Source organism: Corvus kubaryi, unplaced genomic scaffold (assembly GCF_017639235.1).
Source record: "Corvus kubaryi isolate FWS band 111438036 unplaced genomic scaffold, C.kubaryi_AGA036_p1.0 37220, whole genome shotgun sequence".
Taxonomy (NCBI): Eukaryota; Metazoa; Chordata; class Aves; order Passeriformes; family Corvidae; genus Corvus; species Corvus kubaryi.
In genome coordinates this window covers 603,655-624,143 of record NW_024581063.1, presented here as the reverse complement: position 1 = coordinate 624,143, position 20,489 = coordinate 603,655, and the positions used below count along the sequence as shown (strand labels likewise).

General features: G+C 52.7%; 1 protein-coding gene across 3 annotated transcripts; it reads right to left on the bottom strand.

The window, feature by feature from the left end:
- Positions 1 to 443: 443 nt before the first annotated feature.
- On the bottom strand, positions 444 to 20,260 carry PKM (pyruvate kinase M1/2). Of its 3 annotated transcripts, none has more exons than XM_042022727.1 (11): positions 20,153 to 20,260; positions 14,599 to 14,768; positions 14,139 to 14,230; positions 11,079 to 11,210; positions 10,706 to 10,892; positions 9,651 to 9,921; positions 9,240 to 9,390; positions 7,807 to 7,959; positions 4,015 to 4,181; positions 1,789 to 1,970; positions 444 to 1,224 (listed from the first exon to the last, which is right to left on the bottom strand). In XM_042022727.1, exons 2-11 carry the CDS (start codon positions 14,747 to 14,749, stop codon positions 1,118 to 1,120), a joined length of 1,593 nt encoding a protein of 530 aa, XP_041878661.1. In that variant the 5' UTR covers positions 14,750 to 14,768; positions 20,153 to 20,260; the 3' UTR covers positions 444 to 1,117. The 3 variants fall into 3 exon arrangements, with proteins under 3 accessions (XP_041878661.1, XP_041878660.1, XP_041878659.1); XM_042022726.1 differs by lacking the exons at positions 4,015 to 4,181; positions 20,153 to 20,260 and adding exons at positions 4,618 to 4,784; positions 14,980 to 15,034; XM_042022725.1 differs by lacking the exon at positions 20,153 to 20,260 and adding an exon at positions 14,980 to 15,034.
- Between the last annotated feature and the right edge of the window lie 229 nt (positions 20,261 to 20,489).

The window sequence follows — 20,489 nt, the reverse complement described above, 5'->3', positions numbered from 1 at the left end:
TCTCTCTCCCCCAGGCATGGGCCCTGCAGAGCCCCCAGCCCTACAGCCTCCTCCTTTGGTCCCCTGCCAACTCCAACAGGGCCTCCAGCCCTGCAGAGCGCTCCCTTGGCCCCCTAACCCCTGTAGAGCCCCTCCACCAGAGCCCCCTTCAGCCCCTGCAAGCACCCCTAACCCTAGCACACTCCTCCACTGTCACCCCCTCAAACTGCAGCACATCCCCCCAACCCCTGCAGACCCTCACAGCAAACCCCCCCACCCCCATGCCTGCAGATCCCACAACAGCCATCCCAAGCCCTACAGACTCCTGCACCAGAGCCCCACCCCAACCCTTAAGCATTTCCCAAACCTTGCAGACCTCCCCAGCTCCTGTAGCCCATCTCCACCAGATCTCCCCCTACCCCTGCAGACCCCTCACCACCCCCAAGGAGCAGCTCAGGCCGGCAGGTGCTTCAGCTTCTCTTTATTGATGGACAGTTGTGCTCTCCCACCCCAGGGCCCATCGGAGTGCTGGGTGAAGGGGAGGCTCTGGGGCGGTGGGGGGACACGACTAACACAGGAGACAACGCTGCAAGGGGAGCACAGGAACCTCTTCGCGTGGAGCCAAGACCCTGCTCCTGCCCCCATCCCAGAAACAGCCAGCTGAGAAAGGCTGGATCTGCCTTGGATTGGGTCTGGGGAGGCGTGTGGCCATACAGGAGGGAGGAGTAGCAGCTTGCCTCGAACGAGGAGGGGTCCAGGGATTAACCACACACTGCCTCTCCCCTTCCCCAAAACCCCACACCAGGGCCATGGAAAGGAACATTTCACACCCTGAGGACAGTCACCAGGAAAGAGGGGTCCCAGCAGCACACAGGAACCTCCTACACCGACTCCAACACGTATCAAGGCAGGACTTTAACTACAGGAGAGGTTTTTTAAAAAACTAAACACTTCAAGTATATTTTTTTTTAGTGATTTAAGGTCTCTTGCCCCTGCTGCTGCTGCACTGGGTGGTGTTTAGCAACCTACATCCACTCTAGGGACAAGGAGAACAGCGCAAGCGATGGCTGGTCTAATGCAAGGGGAGAGGGGGCAGTGGGAGGGGAGTGGGGCGGGGGAAGGAAGGCCCAGTGGGCGCTCAGGGTACGGGCACCACGCGCATGGTGTTGGTGTAGCCGGAGCCGGGGCGCCAGCCTGTCAGCACGATCACCAGGTCGCCGCTCTTGAAGAAGCCACGAGCCTTGCCTGCAAGAGAAGAGGGAGGTGTCAGAGCCCAGTCCCATCCTGGCTCCTTGCCATGGGGCAACAGTGCTCGCTGCCTGCTCCCTAAGCCACCAAGGCTGCCTGTGCCATGGCAGTCAGGGCTCCAGGAGGGTATCAAAACCCCACCTTCCTGCTGCCCACCCATCTGAGACCCTTGGCCTCTGCTTTGGGGTTCTCTGCAGCACAGCTTGAAATTCCAAAGCACAGGATTTGGAGGTGCTGCAGGACAGAGTCAACCCCACTCCAGGTTTCCCTTGCCCCTCAGGAGTGGTGAGTGTCACAGTTCCATCACTCATCACCATAAACCCAACCTGGTCTTCTGTTGCAACCTCTTTAAAGGCAGTTGTGCCAAGCCCACCACCTCATTTCCCAATTGGATGTGGTTGTGCTCATGCAACCACCACCCGTTTCCTGTCCGGATCCGGTTACCACACAGGCAGCCAGTTCCTCTCTCCCCATCAGCGTCCCCAAAGTACCACCAGGTGCTCAGGGCCACCACATCCCACCAGAGCCACGTCCCGGGGCAGGGGGAGCGCTGCCACTCACCGACATTCATGCCCAGGGTGACGCGCAGGTCCACGTCCTCAGCCCAGGCGTCCTGGGCGGGGTCTTTGCAGAGCACGGGGAAGATGCCGCGGTACAGGTGGGCCTGGCGCGCCGTCTGCTCATTGCGGGTGATGGCGATGATGGGGGCCCGCGGGCGGTACCGCGACACCAGGTGTGCCGACCTGCGGGGAAAACAGCCGCGCTGGGGCTCCACACACCCGGCACCGCCTCCGGAGAGGACCCCTGGGAACGGCCCGGGGGAGCACGGCAGCGCCAAGGTCTGTGTGTCAGCCGCGAGGGCTCCCCAAAACCCCTGGAGGGACATGACTGGTCTCCACAAGAGCCACTCACCAACCAGCCTGATGCTCTGCTGGATTCCCAGTTAGGCAACTGGGCAGACCACCACTGGCTGTCCCCACTGGTGGTGACAATCTCCTCACCTCCCAGTTTAAGCAAGTGCCATCAGGGTGTTTTGATCCCCGAACAAGCCTTTACTTGTCTCTGTTGCTATGTTAGGGTGGCGAGGTGCCATTTATTCCGGCCTCTGCAAGCAGGCCTTGGCATCTCAACAGGGGTCCCTGAAAGTTCCCTGTTTAGAGGAGCTCCCGGTTTACAGGGTCAAAAGAGCCGGTACCAGCAGCGCTGCCCAAAGCATGCCAAGGAGGAAGCCGTCTGCCTCCCAGCCACCTGCTGAAGCCAGCAAACAGGCCAGTTCCTCCACACAGAGCTCTGCTCCTGCACCCAACGGGAAGCAAATGAAACAGAGGCCAGAATTTACACTGGGAAGTTGGGCACAGAATCCTTAAAATGCTTTAAAATAGCAGCAGCACAGCCTGAGTGGGGGCTAGACTACAGCTTCCCTTTTTCTGGGGACTGCTGAGGGAGAGCATCTGCAAACAGACAGATTCAAACTGCAAGGCTGTGGCATCTGCAGCTCCATCTTTCCAATGGACATGCTGGTGTCTCCGTTTGCTTTTGCAGCCTCGTTTAGTGGAGCCAAGCTCAGCAACACTCAGATGCAAAGTCTGCTGCTTAAAGCAGGGGCCAGCAGACTGCTCCAAGCACCCAACCACACGTGCCAGCTCTCAGACAATCCTTCCCATACTGTCCGAGCCACCTCCCAAGAGATCCAGGTACTCACAAGAGTTAACCAAATCCACAGCTAAAAATATTCAAATATCAGAGTTCAAATCTCTTTAAAAAGGTCAAGTGTAAGGTTAGAACATTTGACAAACATAGAAGCACGAGGGTATCCAGAACTCGGTGCTTATAGTTCCTTCCTCATCTCTGCAAAAGTGGCTGCTCAAAATCATTTTAAGCTGTACATTTTGGTGAAGGTTTCACCGATGGTCCAGATCTTCAGGTAGGTGATGCCCAGCACACACAACCACACCTCTGCTGCTGCACTACTGTTCTAGTGTGAATCCAGTGTGAGAAATCCTGATTTCCTTCCAGAAAGCAGTCTGAGACTTATGGTCGGACGTGCTTTGGGAGCAGGCAGCCCAGTTCCTCTAGATGGAAGAGCTGATCCATGAGGCTCCAGCCAGCGCCCTTTCCACAACTGGAAGAACAAGTCTCTGCTTGGCAGCTGTTGCTGGACAGAAATTCCAAACTACATTGTTCCAGCGCATCTCACCTGCAGCCACTGAGCTCAGCTGGTGCCTGCCAGATGCCTGCCTGTGCAGAGAGATTACCTGCAGGCACAAGGAATCCTGGAAGAGGAAATTTCCAACTTCCCTGCCTACCAATCCCAGGCTGCGCGGTCCCTCTTCGCCCCTTGGGCTCAGGCAAGCAGGGCTGATGACTGCAAAGTCCAGCAAGGGACCGATAATTTGGATGCTGCTACTAAAGGCCAAAGCCATGATTTAAAAAAAAAAAAAAAAACCCAACATGATTCTGCATCCACTGAACTTCTGCCTCACTGTTACATCGATGATTTCTTGCCAAGAAGTTTGAATTGAAGCTGCAACACTTATTTTCCCTTGGCTCTTCCAGCTGGCGCTGCTGCCACTTGCAGCAGTGAGGGGAGGCCGGGCTCGGAGCTGGTGCCACGCTGGCAGAGGCAGGCCGAGGACTCAGGAGTGTAGGGATGTGTGTCCATCTCCCAAGGTACCAGCACTGCCAGAACCTGACTCCACCGGTCTCTCAAAGCCGTGTTTTTGGGATTCTCCTTCCCCCACCCTGTCACATAGCAGGCTTGACCTGGGGACACCTGTCCCCTCCTACCTTCCAGACTTGGTGAGGACAATAATGGCCCCGCTGCAGCACTTGAAGGACGCTTCCACAGCGCCAACTGCAGCGGCCTCGGTGGGGTCGCAGTTGAGGGGGGTCAGACGACGCAGTTCCTCAAACAACTGCCTGTGAAAGATGGCGGCTTCGGCCTCCCGGGCAATCTACAAGAGCAACACGCGTTCGGAGACAACACTCACGGCAGGCGCTCGGGCACGGGGCAGGGCGAGGTGCTCCAGCACAGGGTGCCACATCGGTACTGCCAGCCTTTGACGCTGGCATTAATCAGCGAGCCCAGACTAAGCTCGCCCCAATGGCACATCCCTGCAGAGGAACCACTCGATTCTCAAGAGTTCTTTTCGGAATAGTGGCACCTCGCCCTGCCAAGCCCACACTCAGGTGACACTCATGCCAACTGCCAGGCACTCTCGCTCTGCTCCTGCCTGCTGGGGTCCCTCCCTGGCACAGGGTCAGCTCACATGGCAGCGGTTATGCAAGGTTGGCACGGGCAGCGAGCCGCTGGCCAAAGACTGCAGTGTTAGGGTGGAGCGTGTTTTTGCCACGGAAAGGGCTGGCCCAAGCCCCCTCTCCGAGCCCTACCTGCCGGACTCAGTCAGGACTAGCAGGGCTGCAGCTAAGCACTTAAAAGAGGCCTCCACCGCGCCCGCCGCCATGGCATCGGCAGGGTCCCTGGTGTTAACATTGAGGCGTAAAATTTCTTCGAACAGCTGACGATGAAACATTGCGGCCTCAGCCTCGCGGGCGATCTGCAGGCCCGAGTGGGAGGGAAGAGGAGAACAGGGGAAAGAAAAGGAAACAGAGGAAAGATATACCAGAGGAACATGAGATCACATTAACTTGCTTAATTGTCATAGTAATGCATGCAAGAAGGTATTAAGGTGAAGCTGTGAAGCTTTTTGGCTCTCAGGTTTTGACTTTGCTAAATGCAACCCAGTCTAAGATTCACCATACCACGGAACCGGCAGGCCCCAGTCGCTGGGCAGGGATTCCAAACATGGCATTTCTGTTTTATTTGGGAGTTCCAGCAGAGCAGGCACCCACAAATTACTTTTTAAGGGCCAGAACAAGCCAGCTCAGAGCCAGATGGTGCTTTATCATGTCTGTTTATGACCTCCTTGAGAGACTCTTGTGCCACCTACCTGCCTGCCCGTGGTCCTGCTTGCAATTCTGTAAGAAGGAATCTCTGGCTTCCTTTCCCAGACTCCCAACAGCACAGAGTGCTGCTGGAACAGTTTTCATGGAGCCAACATGCAAGCAACACATTTTGAATGTCATCCCTGAAGGTGGGAGACTGTTCTCTCAGCCCTGTTAAGATTTAGTTTAAGTTCAGGGTCAAGGAAGATTTGGCTTACCTTAGGAGCCAATAAAGATTTCATCTGAGAGCCAATAAAGCTTCACATCCAAGTGGGATACCAACTTCCCTTTGGTAATAGGGAAATAAAGAGGAACAAGTCTTCCTTATCGGGTTGTCATTGTGTGCATGTTGGGCTGTTTGTGCAGTGCCAGATATGGACAGATGAGAGGGACAGAACCACAACTAAGGGCTTTGTGTTCTGGCTGAGCATTGGCAACAGGTTCACCTGTTCATCCCAGAATCCTGGGAATCATCATGTTTAATCATCTCGGAAGGCCTGACAACCCGATAAAGAAGGCTTGCAGAGACTAGAAAAGCATGCAAAGGTTCATGATCTTCTCAAGGACAACTTCACCCAGTTACTCCACAAAGTGAGCAGCTACTACACAAAGCATGACAAGTTCATGTTAGAGACTGATGTGCCATTACTGTGAAAGCTCTGGAGTTAGCAAAGTCAGAACTTTGCTACTCTAGCATTAATGAATTATTTTATGTGATGCTGGGAATTATCCCTTCCACAGTTATCAGTTTAAGCCAAAGTAGTTAAGTATCTTATGTCTAAAAATAACAGGACACAGGCGGCAGGCCGGAACAGCAGGCCAGTGCCAACTTGTCCTAAAGCATTTTGTTACTGCTGGATTTAGATAAAATGGGAGTATTTGCATCACAACACTTACTGCAAATGCAGGAGCTGGAAGCCAGGCAGTTTATTTTCAGCTCCTGGTATAAAGGCAGCAGCTCCATGTAACATAGAGAGCAAACCTGATTTTAGAGGGAAGTCTGCACTGCCCAGGTGTAATGGAACATGGGAATACAGGTGTCTGCTTTGACAGTGGCTGCAGAGGGGCACAGCAATCCTTAACTTCACCCCACAGCTGATCTGCTCAGACAGGAATGGCTATAGAGGGTTTCCAGTTGGTGAATGGGTGGAGATTCTGGGGAGGTGGGAGAAAGGAAAATGGAGAGGCTGTTTAAACCTTGGTCCCATCAGGCAGCATAGCATGGCCAGGCTGGGCTCTGAAGTGTGGATCCTGGAGTGGAATGGGAAGGAAGCCCACTCCCACCTGCAGCAATCAGCCTGCCCAGTACTTGGAAGTTTGCTACTGCCCACTTCAGATGGAAACATCCACCTGCTCCAGCCATGCTGCAGATCTCCAGACCGTGGTTACTCAGGGCACTGTTGCTGGGCTCAACTAACAACAAGTGAATTCACTCAGAGGAAAGAGCCTCACTGTACTGGCATGTGCTCCTACCGTAAGAGTTGGCACCTTGCTGCCTGGAACATCTTACATTTAGTCAATCTGTATTTCAATTTCTGCAGAGTGTTAAAGCCTTCAGTGTTTCCCCAGGGGCCCTGGTGGAATGAACACCACCACATGCCCAGGTCTGTAGAACAGGGAAGCACATGCAACAGATCCTCAAATCAAGCTACAGGTACAACACAACCTGCCCAGGCCAAAGAATTAATGCCAGGATGGAAACCCAGGCACAACTTTGCTGCAGCAAGTTCCCAAGTCTCGGTAGGAAGTTGATCCTTATGATTTAGGGGTTGGAAAAGGAGGGAGAAGCTTTAAGATGCACTGTTAGCACTTGGCCTGTAAAGGAGCACCACTGCCCAGTGATCTAAGTCATATTTTGCATTTGCCTCGTGCAAAAAACACCACTCCATATTGAGGTAAAATATGTTTAGGTAGCACACTGCAAACCAACACTGGCTGAGTTGATTAATCTCTAGAACCTGAATTGCAAATAAAACTGGTAAGAGTTAGAACGTGTGAGTTACCGCTGCTGTGATTCACAGCACCAGTAACTGGGGAGCAGCAACGCTCATAGGTACTTGACATCAGGCTTTTATCAGATGAAACACGAACTTGAAGCAGAGCAGAGGTTTCTGGCAGTTCAGGCATGTAAAAATATGGTGCTGTCAGTACTCATGCAATAACCCCCCCCTACCCCCAGCACACAGCAGGTGTTGAATGCAACAGTGCTGTAAATCACCCTCAGGAACCTCCCCACCCCCTCCCATGCAGGACTCAGCCAAAACCTTTCATTATCTATAGATAAACTGCTTAAGCAGCTCCTTGACCTTGCAGAAGTTTAAAGCCACTGCAAAGGGACATTGGATTAAATCTCTGTCGAGATAACAGCAAAAAGAAATAGGAAGTTTTGTATCTCAGCATTGCAGAGCAGCTCTCAGCTCTGCCTGGCAAGTTTGGAGCACACAAAGTGGGATGCCAGGCCCCTAGGACCATGCTTGTTCAAAACAATCACCCACAGCAGAGTGTGAATAAAGAAATGGCTACTTTGGGCAGCCGGGTCCGTCGAGGCCTTTGAGTGGCCAGCTCAGGTGGCTGGCTGACAGCAAGGTGGTGTCCCTGTCCCCAGCAGGCAGGGCAGGGCAGGGCAGTACTCACAGCGTGCTGCATGCGCACAGCCTCCAGGGGATAGTCTCCCTTGGCTGTTTCCCCGGACAGCATGATGCAGTCCGCTCCGTCCAGGACAGCGTTGGCGACGTCGCTGCCCTCGGCACGTGTCGGGCGAGGCTTCTTGATCATGCTTTCCAGCATCTGGGAGAGAACAAACCCACGGGCATCAACACACTGCCAGAGGAAGCAGCTGCACTTCAATGTTCCTTGTGGCTCTGGCAGAAAGTGGGATGCAACCTAAGGACTCCAAGAGTTCCCTGTGGGTATGGAACAGAGAGGGGGTCTGGTCCCTAAACCAGCTTTGATTTAAAGCCTCCACCAGTGAGGAAAACAACCCATTTTATTTTATACCCATTCCACATGTACTCCTTTTCCAGCCACACAACATCCCAGACACAATACTCCAACCTTCCAATTCAATTTCTTAGCACAAGGCTTGGCCTAAGGAACTCAGAGCTCTTTAGAGCAGAATGTGGCTTTAGACATTTATGGAAAGCTCAAAGGCAGTCATACATTCTCAAATTCAGGGATTTTATCATCTAGAAATCATTAAGAGCAGGGTCTGCACCAATGAAGTCAGCTTCATCCAACACAAGATTTCAAATGCTTTGGACAATATGTACAAGGTAGTAAACTCAGAACAGTTAACTCCACCAGCTTCCTAAGCATCCCCACTTAAGAGAGTGGAAAACAGGACAGCTTTAGTACTTCCTAATCCCTTTCTGCACCCCCAAGTCTGGCCAGCTCTCTTGTCTTCCTCAGGTGCTCAGGTTCCCCCAGCTGGAGCTCACCACTTGCTTCACCCATGAGACATTGCCTGAGGCTGTGTTCCAGCTGCATTTCAGTAGCAATACAGGAAAAAGGAGCATATGCCACTGTAAATCCAGAACCTTGCTCAGTGACTGCTGTCTAAAGACAGTTTTCACTTCCACAGCCTGGGTGCAGAGCAAGGACAGCCAGGAAAAACCAGTCTTCCCAGTGCCCAAGGACTGCACACATGATCCCTACAACTCCTGGGAAAAGAAGATGGATCCTTTACTCAGCTCCTTCTGAAGCTGCAGTGTGGGTGGCATTTCCTAAGATACCTGGGAACCCCAGCAGACCTTCCCTGTCAGGCACAGATGCGCTGCCACAAGGCGCCAAGGAAAAGCACGTGCCATTTTTCCCCATGAATTTGCAAAGTCAGCCCCAAAGGCTCATTACCACGTCATGTTTGGAGGTGTATAACCTTTGGCAAGAGGTCCTATAACCTAACTGGAAAAGATCCCAAACACAGAAATGCCTAAATATGAGCTTTTCAGCTATGAGCAAAACCTCTCTGCATCTCACTCTTTCACCAATGCCATCAAGCCATGGCTGCCCCCAACACTGCCTCCAGGCCAGACTCTGGCAGTGAGGAGCCAATGGTGCGCTTCCAGTACCTGAGTGGCACAGATGATGGGTTTGCCAGCCCTGTTGCAGCGCCCAATCATCATCTTCTGGGCAAGGAAGACTTTTTCAGCCGGGATCTCGATTCCCAGGTCACCGCGGGCCACCATAATGCCATCGCTGGCCTCCATGATCTCATCAAACCTGACAGCGAGAAAAGAGCTGTGTTAGCCCATTTGCTCTGCAAAGCACCTTCCCATCTGTTTGTCCTCCTCTGAAAGGAGCACACAGGCTTTCCATGGGCTGCTTGGGTTCCTGCAGTGCCAAGGAAGGAGGAAGAAAACCAGGAGCAAGGCACAGCACATATCCAGTGCTACACAGAGCTGTCTGAAGCCATAAAGAGGGAGTGCGAGATGCTTTATTTCAGTGTGACAAACCCAAAGTGCCCCCTGCACAAAGCTCACCTGCGCACACCCTCGTGGTTCTCGATCTTGCTGATGATCTTGATGTTCTTTCCCTTTTCCCCCAGCACCTTCCTGACAGCGTGGACATCGGAAGCCTTGCGGATGAAGGAAGCGAACACCATATCCACGTTCTGCTCCACACCAAATTTTAGGTCCTGAATGTCCTTTTCGGAGACGGCGGGCAGGTCGACGGCGGCGCCGGGCAGGTTCACGCCCTTCTTGCTGCCGAGCATGCCGCCATTCTCGACCTCCGTCATGACATAGTCCTTCCCTGAAACACGCGTTCCCACGGTCAGTGTTTACGGCACAGCCCCCACACCACCTCCCTGCCTGGGAACTGCACTGCCAACAGCGGCACACGCGATAAAAAGCACATCCCATCTCCTCAGAGCATTTCTGTACCACACAAGCTTGCAGTTTACCCTTGGGAACACAATAGATTGGTCTAAAACAACTTCTAGGCTGTTCCTGAATAAGATACCAGCTGTTGCCTGCAGGAGGTTGGGATTGCCTCCCCCAAGAAAAGCTAGTGGGTTGCAGTTCTGCACACAAAGCTCTGCAACACCAAACAGAGCACTCCAAAGCTTCACCTCCCACTCCCTACATGCTCACTGATTAGAGGCTTGAGGCTAGAGCAGTTTAGGCAGCACTATAAAGGGAGTATCATGGAAGTAACCTTGCCCCTACATTACCAGTTAAAACTAGTTCTGTCTCTAACTACAAAACCCAGGCTCTGGGCTGCAAAACTAGTTAAATCCTGTGTTAAGAGCATGAATTAGCCTGGCTGATCATGAGCACTGGTATGGCCCTACCAAACATTCCCCTTTCAAGATGGGGTTTAAATGTCTGCCCAGTGAAACCCAGCTGAAGTTAAGTTTTTGGAAAGTTCCTACACTTGAGGTAGAGAAATTTAGCTCAAAGTCACACTGTAACATCAAGAACCATGTTCTTTCTTTAACACACAACTGCAAGCTAAGAAACAGTTACCGGAGGGAGAGCACAAATACCTCCTAAGGAAAAACCAAACAGGCAGAGCTGGAATGGCTGTTACTCACCTTTCTCCTTAACCAGCAAAGAAATCAGACCATCATCCACGTAGATTTTGCTGCCAATTTCTACAACCTTGGTGAGATTCTTGTAGTCCATCCAGAGCGTGTTCTCATCGCAGTTCTCCATGAAGGCATCGTCCAGGGTCACTTTGAGCGGTGAGCCCTTCTTCAGCTCCACTTCTGCTGTGCCACTCTGTGTCACAACAAAACCAGTAAAAACCAGCACACCACCACCTCCTAGCCCACAGCAGTTTGTCCAAACTTTTGGGTGGTTTGTTACCTCATTTCCTAGGATATTTTTTGTTTGGAAAAGGCCACAGGCTTAACATGGTATTGAGTCTATGTGATGAAAAAAGTGGGATTAAAAAACCCAACTTACTCCCTTAATGAGTCCAGTTCGGATTTCAGGTCCCTTGGTGTCCAGTGCAATAGCCACCGGTCTGTAGGTGATGGGATCAGAGGCAAAGCTCTCTGTGGCTTCTCGCACATTCTTGATTGTGCCCTCATGATACTGGCAAAAGGAAAAAAGACAGAAATGTTAAAGCTGGTTCTACTCTGCTGCTTACAGAAAAGATCTCTGTGCACCCCAGAGGCTGCCCAAGCTGACAGCTCTGCTCTCAGCTTCAGTTCTACCTTCAAAATTTAACCCACACAAAGCTTCCAGTATAGCAGAGTGCAAGGATACAAAGGCCTTCCTGCCACGAAGGTGGAGTCTGGAAGTTATCTGGCTGTGCCCTCAGCTCTAATTCCAGAAGGACAACTCAAGGACACAGTCCCAAGGCCTGGCTGGAGTGATTTTTCCATGAGGACACACATCTGCCAATTGAAGGCAGCTCACAATTGAAGGCCTTTAGGAGTCACTTTTCTAAAGGCTTTCCTGAACACCTGCCTATTCAACACAGCAGAGTATTCACAGCACCAGCAGCTGGATAATTGTATGCATTGAAGGACACCCAACAGCAGAAAAATGTCACAGTGCCACACACAGCTGTGCTCCTCCTCCCATCAGAGCAAGGGAAGATGCCTCTGTACACTGCCAGCTCCCACACACTTCCAGCCTGACTCACTATCAGTCCTGCAGGTGGACAGGCTTTTTGGCTTAAATTCCCAGAGATAAAGGATTTGCTAAAAGAATGTTATCCATGTAAATATATACAGTTTATTTCCAGACCCAAAGCAATCAGGACCCAAAGACAGGACTTCAATACTCCAGCACCACACACCTGCCTTCCACACCTTGTTTGTGAGAGCATTTTGCTAAATGCTGCCAGTTTCAAGACAGTTTTGTGAGAAAATCCATCCCAGCTCCCTCAAATATGCTACAGATGGCCAGCAAATCAGTTTACTTTACTTGTTTAAACAACATTAAGAGATAACCTTACCTACTTACAACTAGTAAGAGTTGTGTAACACTTGACAGACTTTAGTAGATAAGACATACCCTTTCCCCTCTGTGTCATATGGGCTGATGGAGTTTGACCTGACTCACCTGGCACACCTGGTTCCCCGCGCCACTCACCCACCCCAGCACGAGCCCTGCACGCCGACTTGGGTATCACAGGGATGACAAGCCAGCACCAGGAAGGTGAGGCTGGAAAAAGCCATGCTGAAGTTCACATGTGTGCCCTTGGCCAGAGATGCCCAAGAGCTGATTACTCTTTAGAGCACAACATGAGTCAGTTTTTTAGAGCAGAACATGAGTCAGTTTATTGACTGAGTGTGCAAGCTGGGACTGAGATGGCCTCGACCTTTCCAGGCACTGCAGCTGGGGTGGATGCAGCACAGAGAACATGCTCCAACACTGCTACTACACTTACCTGAACCCAATCATCTGGGATTTTTCCATTTTAGTTTCCTACCAAGGACTAACTGGCTCCTAGGAAGCCTGACTTCCTGAAAAGCTACATATGCAGAATGGGCATGCAGGCAGAGCCAGAGGTAAAAGCCATTTTTATTCCATAAAAAGGAGCCAGGCAGGTGCCAAAGCACCTCTGTTAAAGCTCAAGTCCCGGTAATGCTTTGGGGTGGACATGAGAACTGAAGCACTTGTGACAGATGGAAACTCTTTGGGGCTTCACTGGAAACTGGAGCGCTTTGGAGGAGCCAGGACAGGACACAAACTTAGGACTGGCTATGGCTGATGGTCACACTCTGCAGGCCACAGCCAGACCAGAGCCTGCAGTCAGCCTTGTCGGTGTGAAATGTGCACCTAGACCTCACACAAAGCAGAAAGCCACACTCCCTGTCCTCAACCTCAGCTGAGCTCACAGACCGCAGCAACTGGGCAATAACGGTGTGAGAATTCCCAGCTTCAGCCTGGCCACCTACTCCCTGATGTGTCACCCAGCCCAAGAGCCACCTGGCCACAGGACTTGACTCCTGGGAGGCACAGTTACTCCACACTACCCTTTCTCCAGGCTGATTTCCCAACTGCAAGGCATGCTATCACACTATCCCAGGGTGGTTAGTCAAGGTCTGATGGTTGCCCACAATTAAGTATCAGCCCTTTCGATCCTGACACTGCCCTGTGCCCATTAAAGGCCACGAGGTTGAGAGGCCAAGCTGTTACACACCACGAGGCTCATGGGTCACTAAGTAAAGCCACCTACAGCTGCTACTGGGTGACATTTTGAAAGCTGGAAAGCAGCCAGGGTTAAAAAAAAACAAGAAACAAAACCTCAGCAGAAAGGCTCAGGGTGGCATTTCAGGCAACACAGAATGGGATCCTCAGCTCCTCCAGTATCACTGAGGATCTCAGCTATCTATAGCAGTAAGGGCTTGACTGTCACAGAGCGTTGATTTCTTTTGACCTTATTCTTCTAAGCTCACCACACCACGTCCCAAGCTCCATGGTAGGACCTTCCAGAGTGCCAGGAATGCACCCATAGCAGCCGGTTAGCCAGAAAACCCAGGAGCCCATTCTTCCCACTGGGAAGTAATTACATCAGATCACTAATAACAGATGCCTTTTGATCAGGGTTATTCATCAACTGCCAGCCTGCAAAACCCCCAGCAATGGAACGAGGAGTGAGATGAACTGATAGTGTGACCTCCTGCAGAGGTGCATAACAGGGACAGTTCTTCTCGGCTTCTGCTGCTAACTGGGAAGCAGCAGCTCTGGGAACAGCAGGATGTGAGGAAGAACTGAAGGATTTCACGGCAAGCAGTTGGCACACAGTGTCAAATACCAGTTACCTGGCTACCCGCTCCAGGGCAGGGTGTGGAACTGAACTGCTTTCAAAAATGGCTCAGAAAACACACTTCGATGTTATCAACAATGACGCAGGCTCGGTATGTACAACCAGCGTGCTTTCCCCAAAGGCAGCTATTTGACCTTCCCAAACCAAGGATGGTCTGGATGAAGCTGCATTTTCCTTTTCCCTGAAGGACAGCATCAGCAGACACACAGGGGCCATAGCAGCTCAGACCCTGCCCTTACCTCATGGGTGCCGTGAGAGAAGTTGAGTCGGGCAACGTTCATTCCAGATTTAATCATTTCCTTCAGCTTCTCCACAGAGCGGGAGGCCGGGCCTAGGAGGAAGAAACAGTTTGAACATTAACTTTGGAAAAATAATGAGGTAACCCACACAGACCAGGCTGTTTCATGTGGAAGAGAAAAGGTAAATGGATACAGCATTACTCAGCACTGCAGCAATAAATATTGTTTTAACTTGCCCACTGAGTGCAGCAGAACCAAAGCAATTCCCATTTCCTTGGATATGGGATTCACTCCCAGCAGTAACACAGGTTAGGCAAACATGGGAAAGTCATGCTCCTTCACCACACAAGTTTAGCCCTGGCAAGGGATGAAAGCCAGATTCCTCTCACAATTTCCCTAACAAGTTTCACCAAGGTGTGGGCTCCTAGCTTCAATTCTCTCCTATCTAGGAATGGCCTACCAATGGTGCAGATGATGCCGGTGTTTCTGGCAATGGTTGGCTCCGAGTCGATGTCCAGGCGGCACATGTGCTCCAGGAAGGTGTCTGCCATGGCAGCGTGCAGCTGCTGGGTCTGGATGAAAGCAGTCCCTGCATCGTGGTGCTTCGACATGGTCACCCGATTCCTGTGTCTGGAAGGGAAGAAAGCGGTGCCAGGTTTGGGAATCACCCACCCCAACTTGCCCACCAAGCAGAGACACCAACACACCCACGTGATGAATATGGAGGTAACAAGAAAGCTGCTACTGGATCCAACTATCTTTATGTTCCTACTTGAGAGTCTTAACAGGCAAGACATTTCTATTTCCATGTCATCCCCCATGTGGACCGCCCAAAGCTCACCTGCCTTCTATGCAGATGTTCCCTTCATAGCTTCTCTTCATTGCCAGTCTTCCCTTGGAGCTACACAACGCAACAAAATTCAAGCACTTGAGTGCGCAGGCAGAGGTTCTGCCTCCTCCCTCCCAGCTCGTCACTCATTTCTCCTACAGGCCTCAACTGCACTTCCCATCCCACTTGGGACCGGGGCAGCTCGGCGCTGGCGTGACTGCAGCACACCCAGACACGGGCAACCTTCTGCCCAGGAGCACCTAATCACGGCAAAGTCCACCTAAGCCTAAACCCCATCCTTTAAGCCCGGACAACAAAGCAGACTTGAGTTGATTAAACACAACACCTTGGCAGAGAACACACAGAAGATTGAAAATTTAATACACTCAAAGTCCCTCTTTGACTGAAGATGCTGTGGGTCTCCCCCGCCCCCTGCACTCCCCTTCACCCATAGCAGCAGAAATCTATCACAAGGTTTAAAGCCTGTTGTATTTTTTGTTTTTTGGATTAAAAAACCTCTCTGAACTCAGGCTGTTTGTCTCCTCCAGACTAGAGAGTCCCCACAACAGCAGGACCAGCCTGTAATCCCAAGAGGAAGCTGAAGCTTAACAGTCCACAGGGATGGGAGGACATTCATTTCACAAGAGTACCAGTGCCCCAGGCATTTCTAATTGCAATAATTTTGTTCTCAAGTAGCAGTGGCAGCTAAAAGCTTTTTGTCTCTTGGGCCTGCCCAGGCTAGAATCCCAGCATCACAAAAGCCTCCGGTAAAAGAGTGATGCAAGGTGGTGGCTATTGGCATGGGCAGAGCACTCATTTTGCCTTTCAAGATTGGTTTGACTTCGAACTCCATGCCCTGGGCACAAAGGCAATATTCAGAGCACACATGAGCTGCCTTCACCTCCAAGATGTGCTTATAGAAACATGAGCTGGGGCTCAGCTAAAAGCTGGGACAGAGCAGGAATAGAGCTGGGCTTTTGTTCTGCCCACCCCAGGCAGACAAAGCACACCAATAAACCACGGAACGGTGTGAGGGGCACACACCAGCCAGCTCAGCACATCCAGCTTTGACACAGAGGCACCAATAGACCCAAAAACTCTGCCAGAGCTGGCAGGACTGAGTCCAGTGAAGGGCAGGCAGGCCATGTCCTGCCAGCCTGCCCGGTTTCGTCCCGGTGCTGCAGCGGCCCCGCTGCCTGGCCCGATGCTCCTCCCCTGCTCCGCAGCCCTTCCTCACGTACGTGCAGATCCTCGCGCAGGCAGCCCTGACTCACTCTCGCCGCACTGCCATGCGCCACAGAGCAGCCAGGCCAGCAAAAACCATAATTTGACCTGGCAAAGCCTCTTTTCCCTCAGCCCTGCCAGAAGCTGCTGATTCACCGGAGTCACTACAAGAAGGTCTGCCCACATAAAAAGCCCAACAGAGTCTTATTATTATAGGAAAACCCTCTGGTCAGTCCTAAAACATTGTGTTTCAGCCCTCTAACACTTGCTGCTGCACTCTCCGACACCTGCAGAGCAGCATCAGCTTCCTTAGATGCCAAAAAAAACAAGCCTTTGCTGGGAAATCACCTCCACGCACAGGGAATCAGGTTTGCACAGCTTCTAGGAACAAGAGGAATACGGAACAACCGTATCCCGACGCGGAAACTGCAGCCAGAGCATGACTTGGAAGCTCATAAAAAATAGTCAGGTGAATTCTCCCTGCCTCATGGAAATCCCCCACCCACTCAAGTCATTTGCAAATGTAATTTTAACACCCTTGAAGTCTTTATAGAGAAAGGAAAAGTTCACTTCCCAGCCAGACTCTCCTTCACAAGATTTTCCAGCAGTTCAGAGGGCTCAGAAAAATCAACCACAGACACAGTGACCTTGTCCAGGGGCGAGAGCAGAAACGCAGGACCCAGAAAGTATCCCGAACACCCATCTGTCCACAGCACCGTGCCCACGACCACCAAGAGTCACTCTTTAATACTCCCTCCTGCCTTCCATCGCTGTGCATTTACAAGGTGTCGATTGAATTCTACTGGAATGACCAGTCTCGTATTTATAACAGGAATGTCTGGCATTTCCCACTACTCCGCTTTTTTTAAAATCAAACAGAGGAGTAAGGACTTCAAGGACACCAGAAAACACGGAGCACTCAGTCTGCGCAGAGTGAGGAAGGGGGGGTGAGCAATATCCTACAGTGCCTGAATGTTTCCAGCACTGAATAAACCTGAATTCATTCCTCAAGGAATAACGATTAAATCACCAAATTTATTACTTGGCCTGCCCTTGCCTCAGGCAGGGTGTCCCAATGATGTCTGGTATCTCCCCAGCTCCTGAATATTTCAGATAAAGCCAGCTGAGGTCAGGACTGGTTTTACTGCAGCCAGGCAACTAATTCCAGCCAGCTCATCCCATGGGTCAGATGAGAGAAAGCCTAAAATCACGGTTTCTCCGGATATGCATGCCCCTTGGGGATGGAGAAAGGAGAGGGAGCAGCAATCCCCACCCAGTGCCAAGTCTTTGCTGTTATCGGTGACAAAGGGAAGTGGAAACTGCAGCAGGGGCTGTCCCCAGGCCACGGCGGCAGAGCTGTGTCACTGCCTGCAGGAATTCCAGCCAGGAGGCTCCCAGGGGGCGATGATTCGGAATTTACTGGTCAGCCTCACTTACACAACCTCATGGACACTGCAGAACAAGGCTGCTCATGCCCAGTGTCCCTGCCCAGAGACAGAAATGGTTTGAGTTAGTGCTCAGGGCAGGGTTATGAAACGAGGCAGGCCTTCAGATTCCCAAAAAAAAAAGCCTAGGAAAACATCAGCTTTGTTCATTCCAGAAGCTAAAGGCACTCAACAACAGAGAAATGCAGCTCTGCAGAAAAACAGGATTTTACCCTGGCCTGGCATCCCCTCTCCCAGGGAGGCAGGACAGCAGAGTCCTGCCAGGCAGACGGTGCCGGAGGTGGTGTCTCGCTGTTACGCAAGGACAAAATGGCCACCCCAAAATTCCACCCCTTTTCTGCAAGCCTGGATGGAACCCAGGAGCCACCACCTGCTCCCGGCTGGACGATGCTCTCCCCGGCATTGAGCTGAGGATCCACGGGAGGAGAGACCCACAACCGAGATGCCTCTCCAGCTTTTTGGCAATGGGGAACAGGAAGGTCAGGCTGGCTCAGCTGAGCTGCCCTCCCTGGAAGGCTTAACTGAAAAAATAAAGAGGAGGTGATAAACATCGGATGTTTGGTGACGAGAAAGACTTATCTCGAGGTAATTTGTAGGACACACCTACAGGCTTAACCTTGCAGAGGACAAGGAGCCTTTTGGCCTGGCAAAAAGCACCTGGCTGCCTTCAGGCAAGCTGTAAAAGCCTGCTTTACACAATAAAAGAAAGCTTGGGGGTTTTCTTTTTACATTTAACTAGGCAGAAGTGTAGACCACTGTGCTGCATCCCCACTCCAGGACGGAGATGGCTGCACGTGGCAGCGCCCCGGTACTGCAGCCCCATTCCCTACGTGCCATCCATCACCACCCGCTGCGGCTCCATCTTCCCCCGGGAGAACAACGGCCAGGCGGGAGATAAAGGACCAGCACGTGCTCCAGCCGGCCTGGGAAACGTCCTGTTCCCATCAAATTAAATTAGCAACTTGTTGCGTGGAAAGGGAATTAAGGCCGGTGGTAGATCGCTCCAGCTAACAGCGATAAATAAAGGTTTTAGTAGCTTCAGATGGATAAAGGAGTAGGTAATCAAAAAACGCAGGCTGCTGCAGACTCCCCAAGCTTTTGATCTAGTAAAAGCGAAGTTTCTCGGAAGGGTTTCACAGGCAGAAGTCCCCGGTTCAAGCACGTGGCTCGCAGCAGTGCTTCCTGCCTCGCACAAAAACCTTCTGCTTAATCCGCTGATGGGCTGGAAACCCGGCCCATTAACCCATCGATCTCCTTTATATTAGCCAGAATTCTGCTCTTTAAATGAAATGTCGGGCATGAAATTCTACTCCTCAGAGTTTTGTTGGGTTTTTGTTTTAATTTTTTTTTTTTAATTAAGCACTCCTAATTGCACAAGACCCCGGACGTGTCTGAGTAACCAAAAGCCTTTTTCTCATCGCACCTTTGAGCCAAGGCAAGTCACGATGAGCAGCAGCAGGAAAGTTAACACTTTAACATGACAAAAACCTCCATAGAACACTGATTTTTTTTTTTTTTCCTTAACCTGGGCCTCACCGATACCGAGTTGCTTTATCAGAACAAAGCAGGTTTTTAGAGATTGCCGTCTACTTTTAGTAGTCTGAGGAGACACTCGGGAGGTTGCCATTGTCCACCGACAAAAGCGCTATTCATGCCCTGGTAGCCCTGTAAAGAGGGTTTAAACACGTTTCAAAGGTTTTCACAGTTCGAGAGACTGTCCAAATCAATTGGACGTGTTTAAGTAGGCACAATTACGGGAGAAGATTAATTCAGAAGGGGCCTTCTGTTGCTGGGGGGGCCGGGAAGAGGCTGCAGCATCAGAGGTGGGTGCAGTGAGCCGGACGCTGATTTGAGCTGATGCTCTTCGGGGAACTGCCGGCTCTTAGGCGAGTGCAGGCACAGGGCGGGGGGGCGGCGCAGCGCCTCACTCCGTCTGCCTCTGACTCAGCCTCGCAGCAGCTGCTCCGGCACTGCCCGGCCAGCAGGAACCGGGCGGCAGCCGCAGCGGGGCCCTGCGCTCCGTTAAACGGCACGGCCGCGCCGCACACGCGGGGCTCCCCGCTCCTGCGTGTTCCCCTTCCTACACCCGGGCCCCCGCACCACAGACCGGACCCCCGCCGCCTCCCCGTGCCCGGAGCGTTTGTTTCCCGGAATGGGCCGTGGGGAGATGCCCGGCGCGGGCGTTGCCCGGCGCGGGATCGGAAGGGATGCTCGGAGCGGGCGTTCCCCACCGCTGGGTCACGGGGGGATGCTCGGAACGGGCGGTGCCCGGTGCGGAGTCCCGGGGGGATGCTCGAGGAGGCAGAGGATGGGACGCGGGGCTGGGGCCGCCGGCGGCCACGTGCTCGGCGCCGCGAGCCCCCCGCGCGCCCCCTCCTCAACCGTCCCGTAGGGCGCGCGCCCCCTCCCCTCAGCCGCCGCCTGGGCGGACCCTCTCCCGGCGGCGGAAACACGGGGAAAGCGGCGGTACCAGCGCGGCCGGCCCCGCCGCTCGCCGCCCCTCAGGCCGCCGTTACCTGCCGCTGCTCAGTCACGCCCCTGGCACGTCCTCTCCCTCCGAGCGCCGCCGCCGCTCTGCGCACCGCCCCCACGCCCCGCCAAGGTGATCCCGGCCGGCCGCACCACCGCCTCCCGCGGATCCCTCCGCCGCCCGCTCCGCCGGGGACCACAAAGGGGCGGGGCGCCGGGGCTACTTTCACGGGCGGACGCACAAAGCGGAGGGGGGAGGCGCTGAGTCACAGCACGCGCCCGGCTGGCCAATGAGGAGGCGGCGCAGCCGTCGCGCGCGCGGACGGTGAGTGGTCGCCGCCTTAAAGGGACCGCGGCCCGGCGCGATGCTCTTAAAGGGGCCGC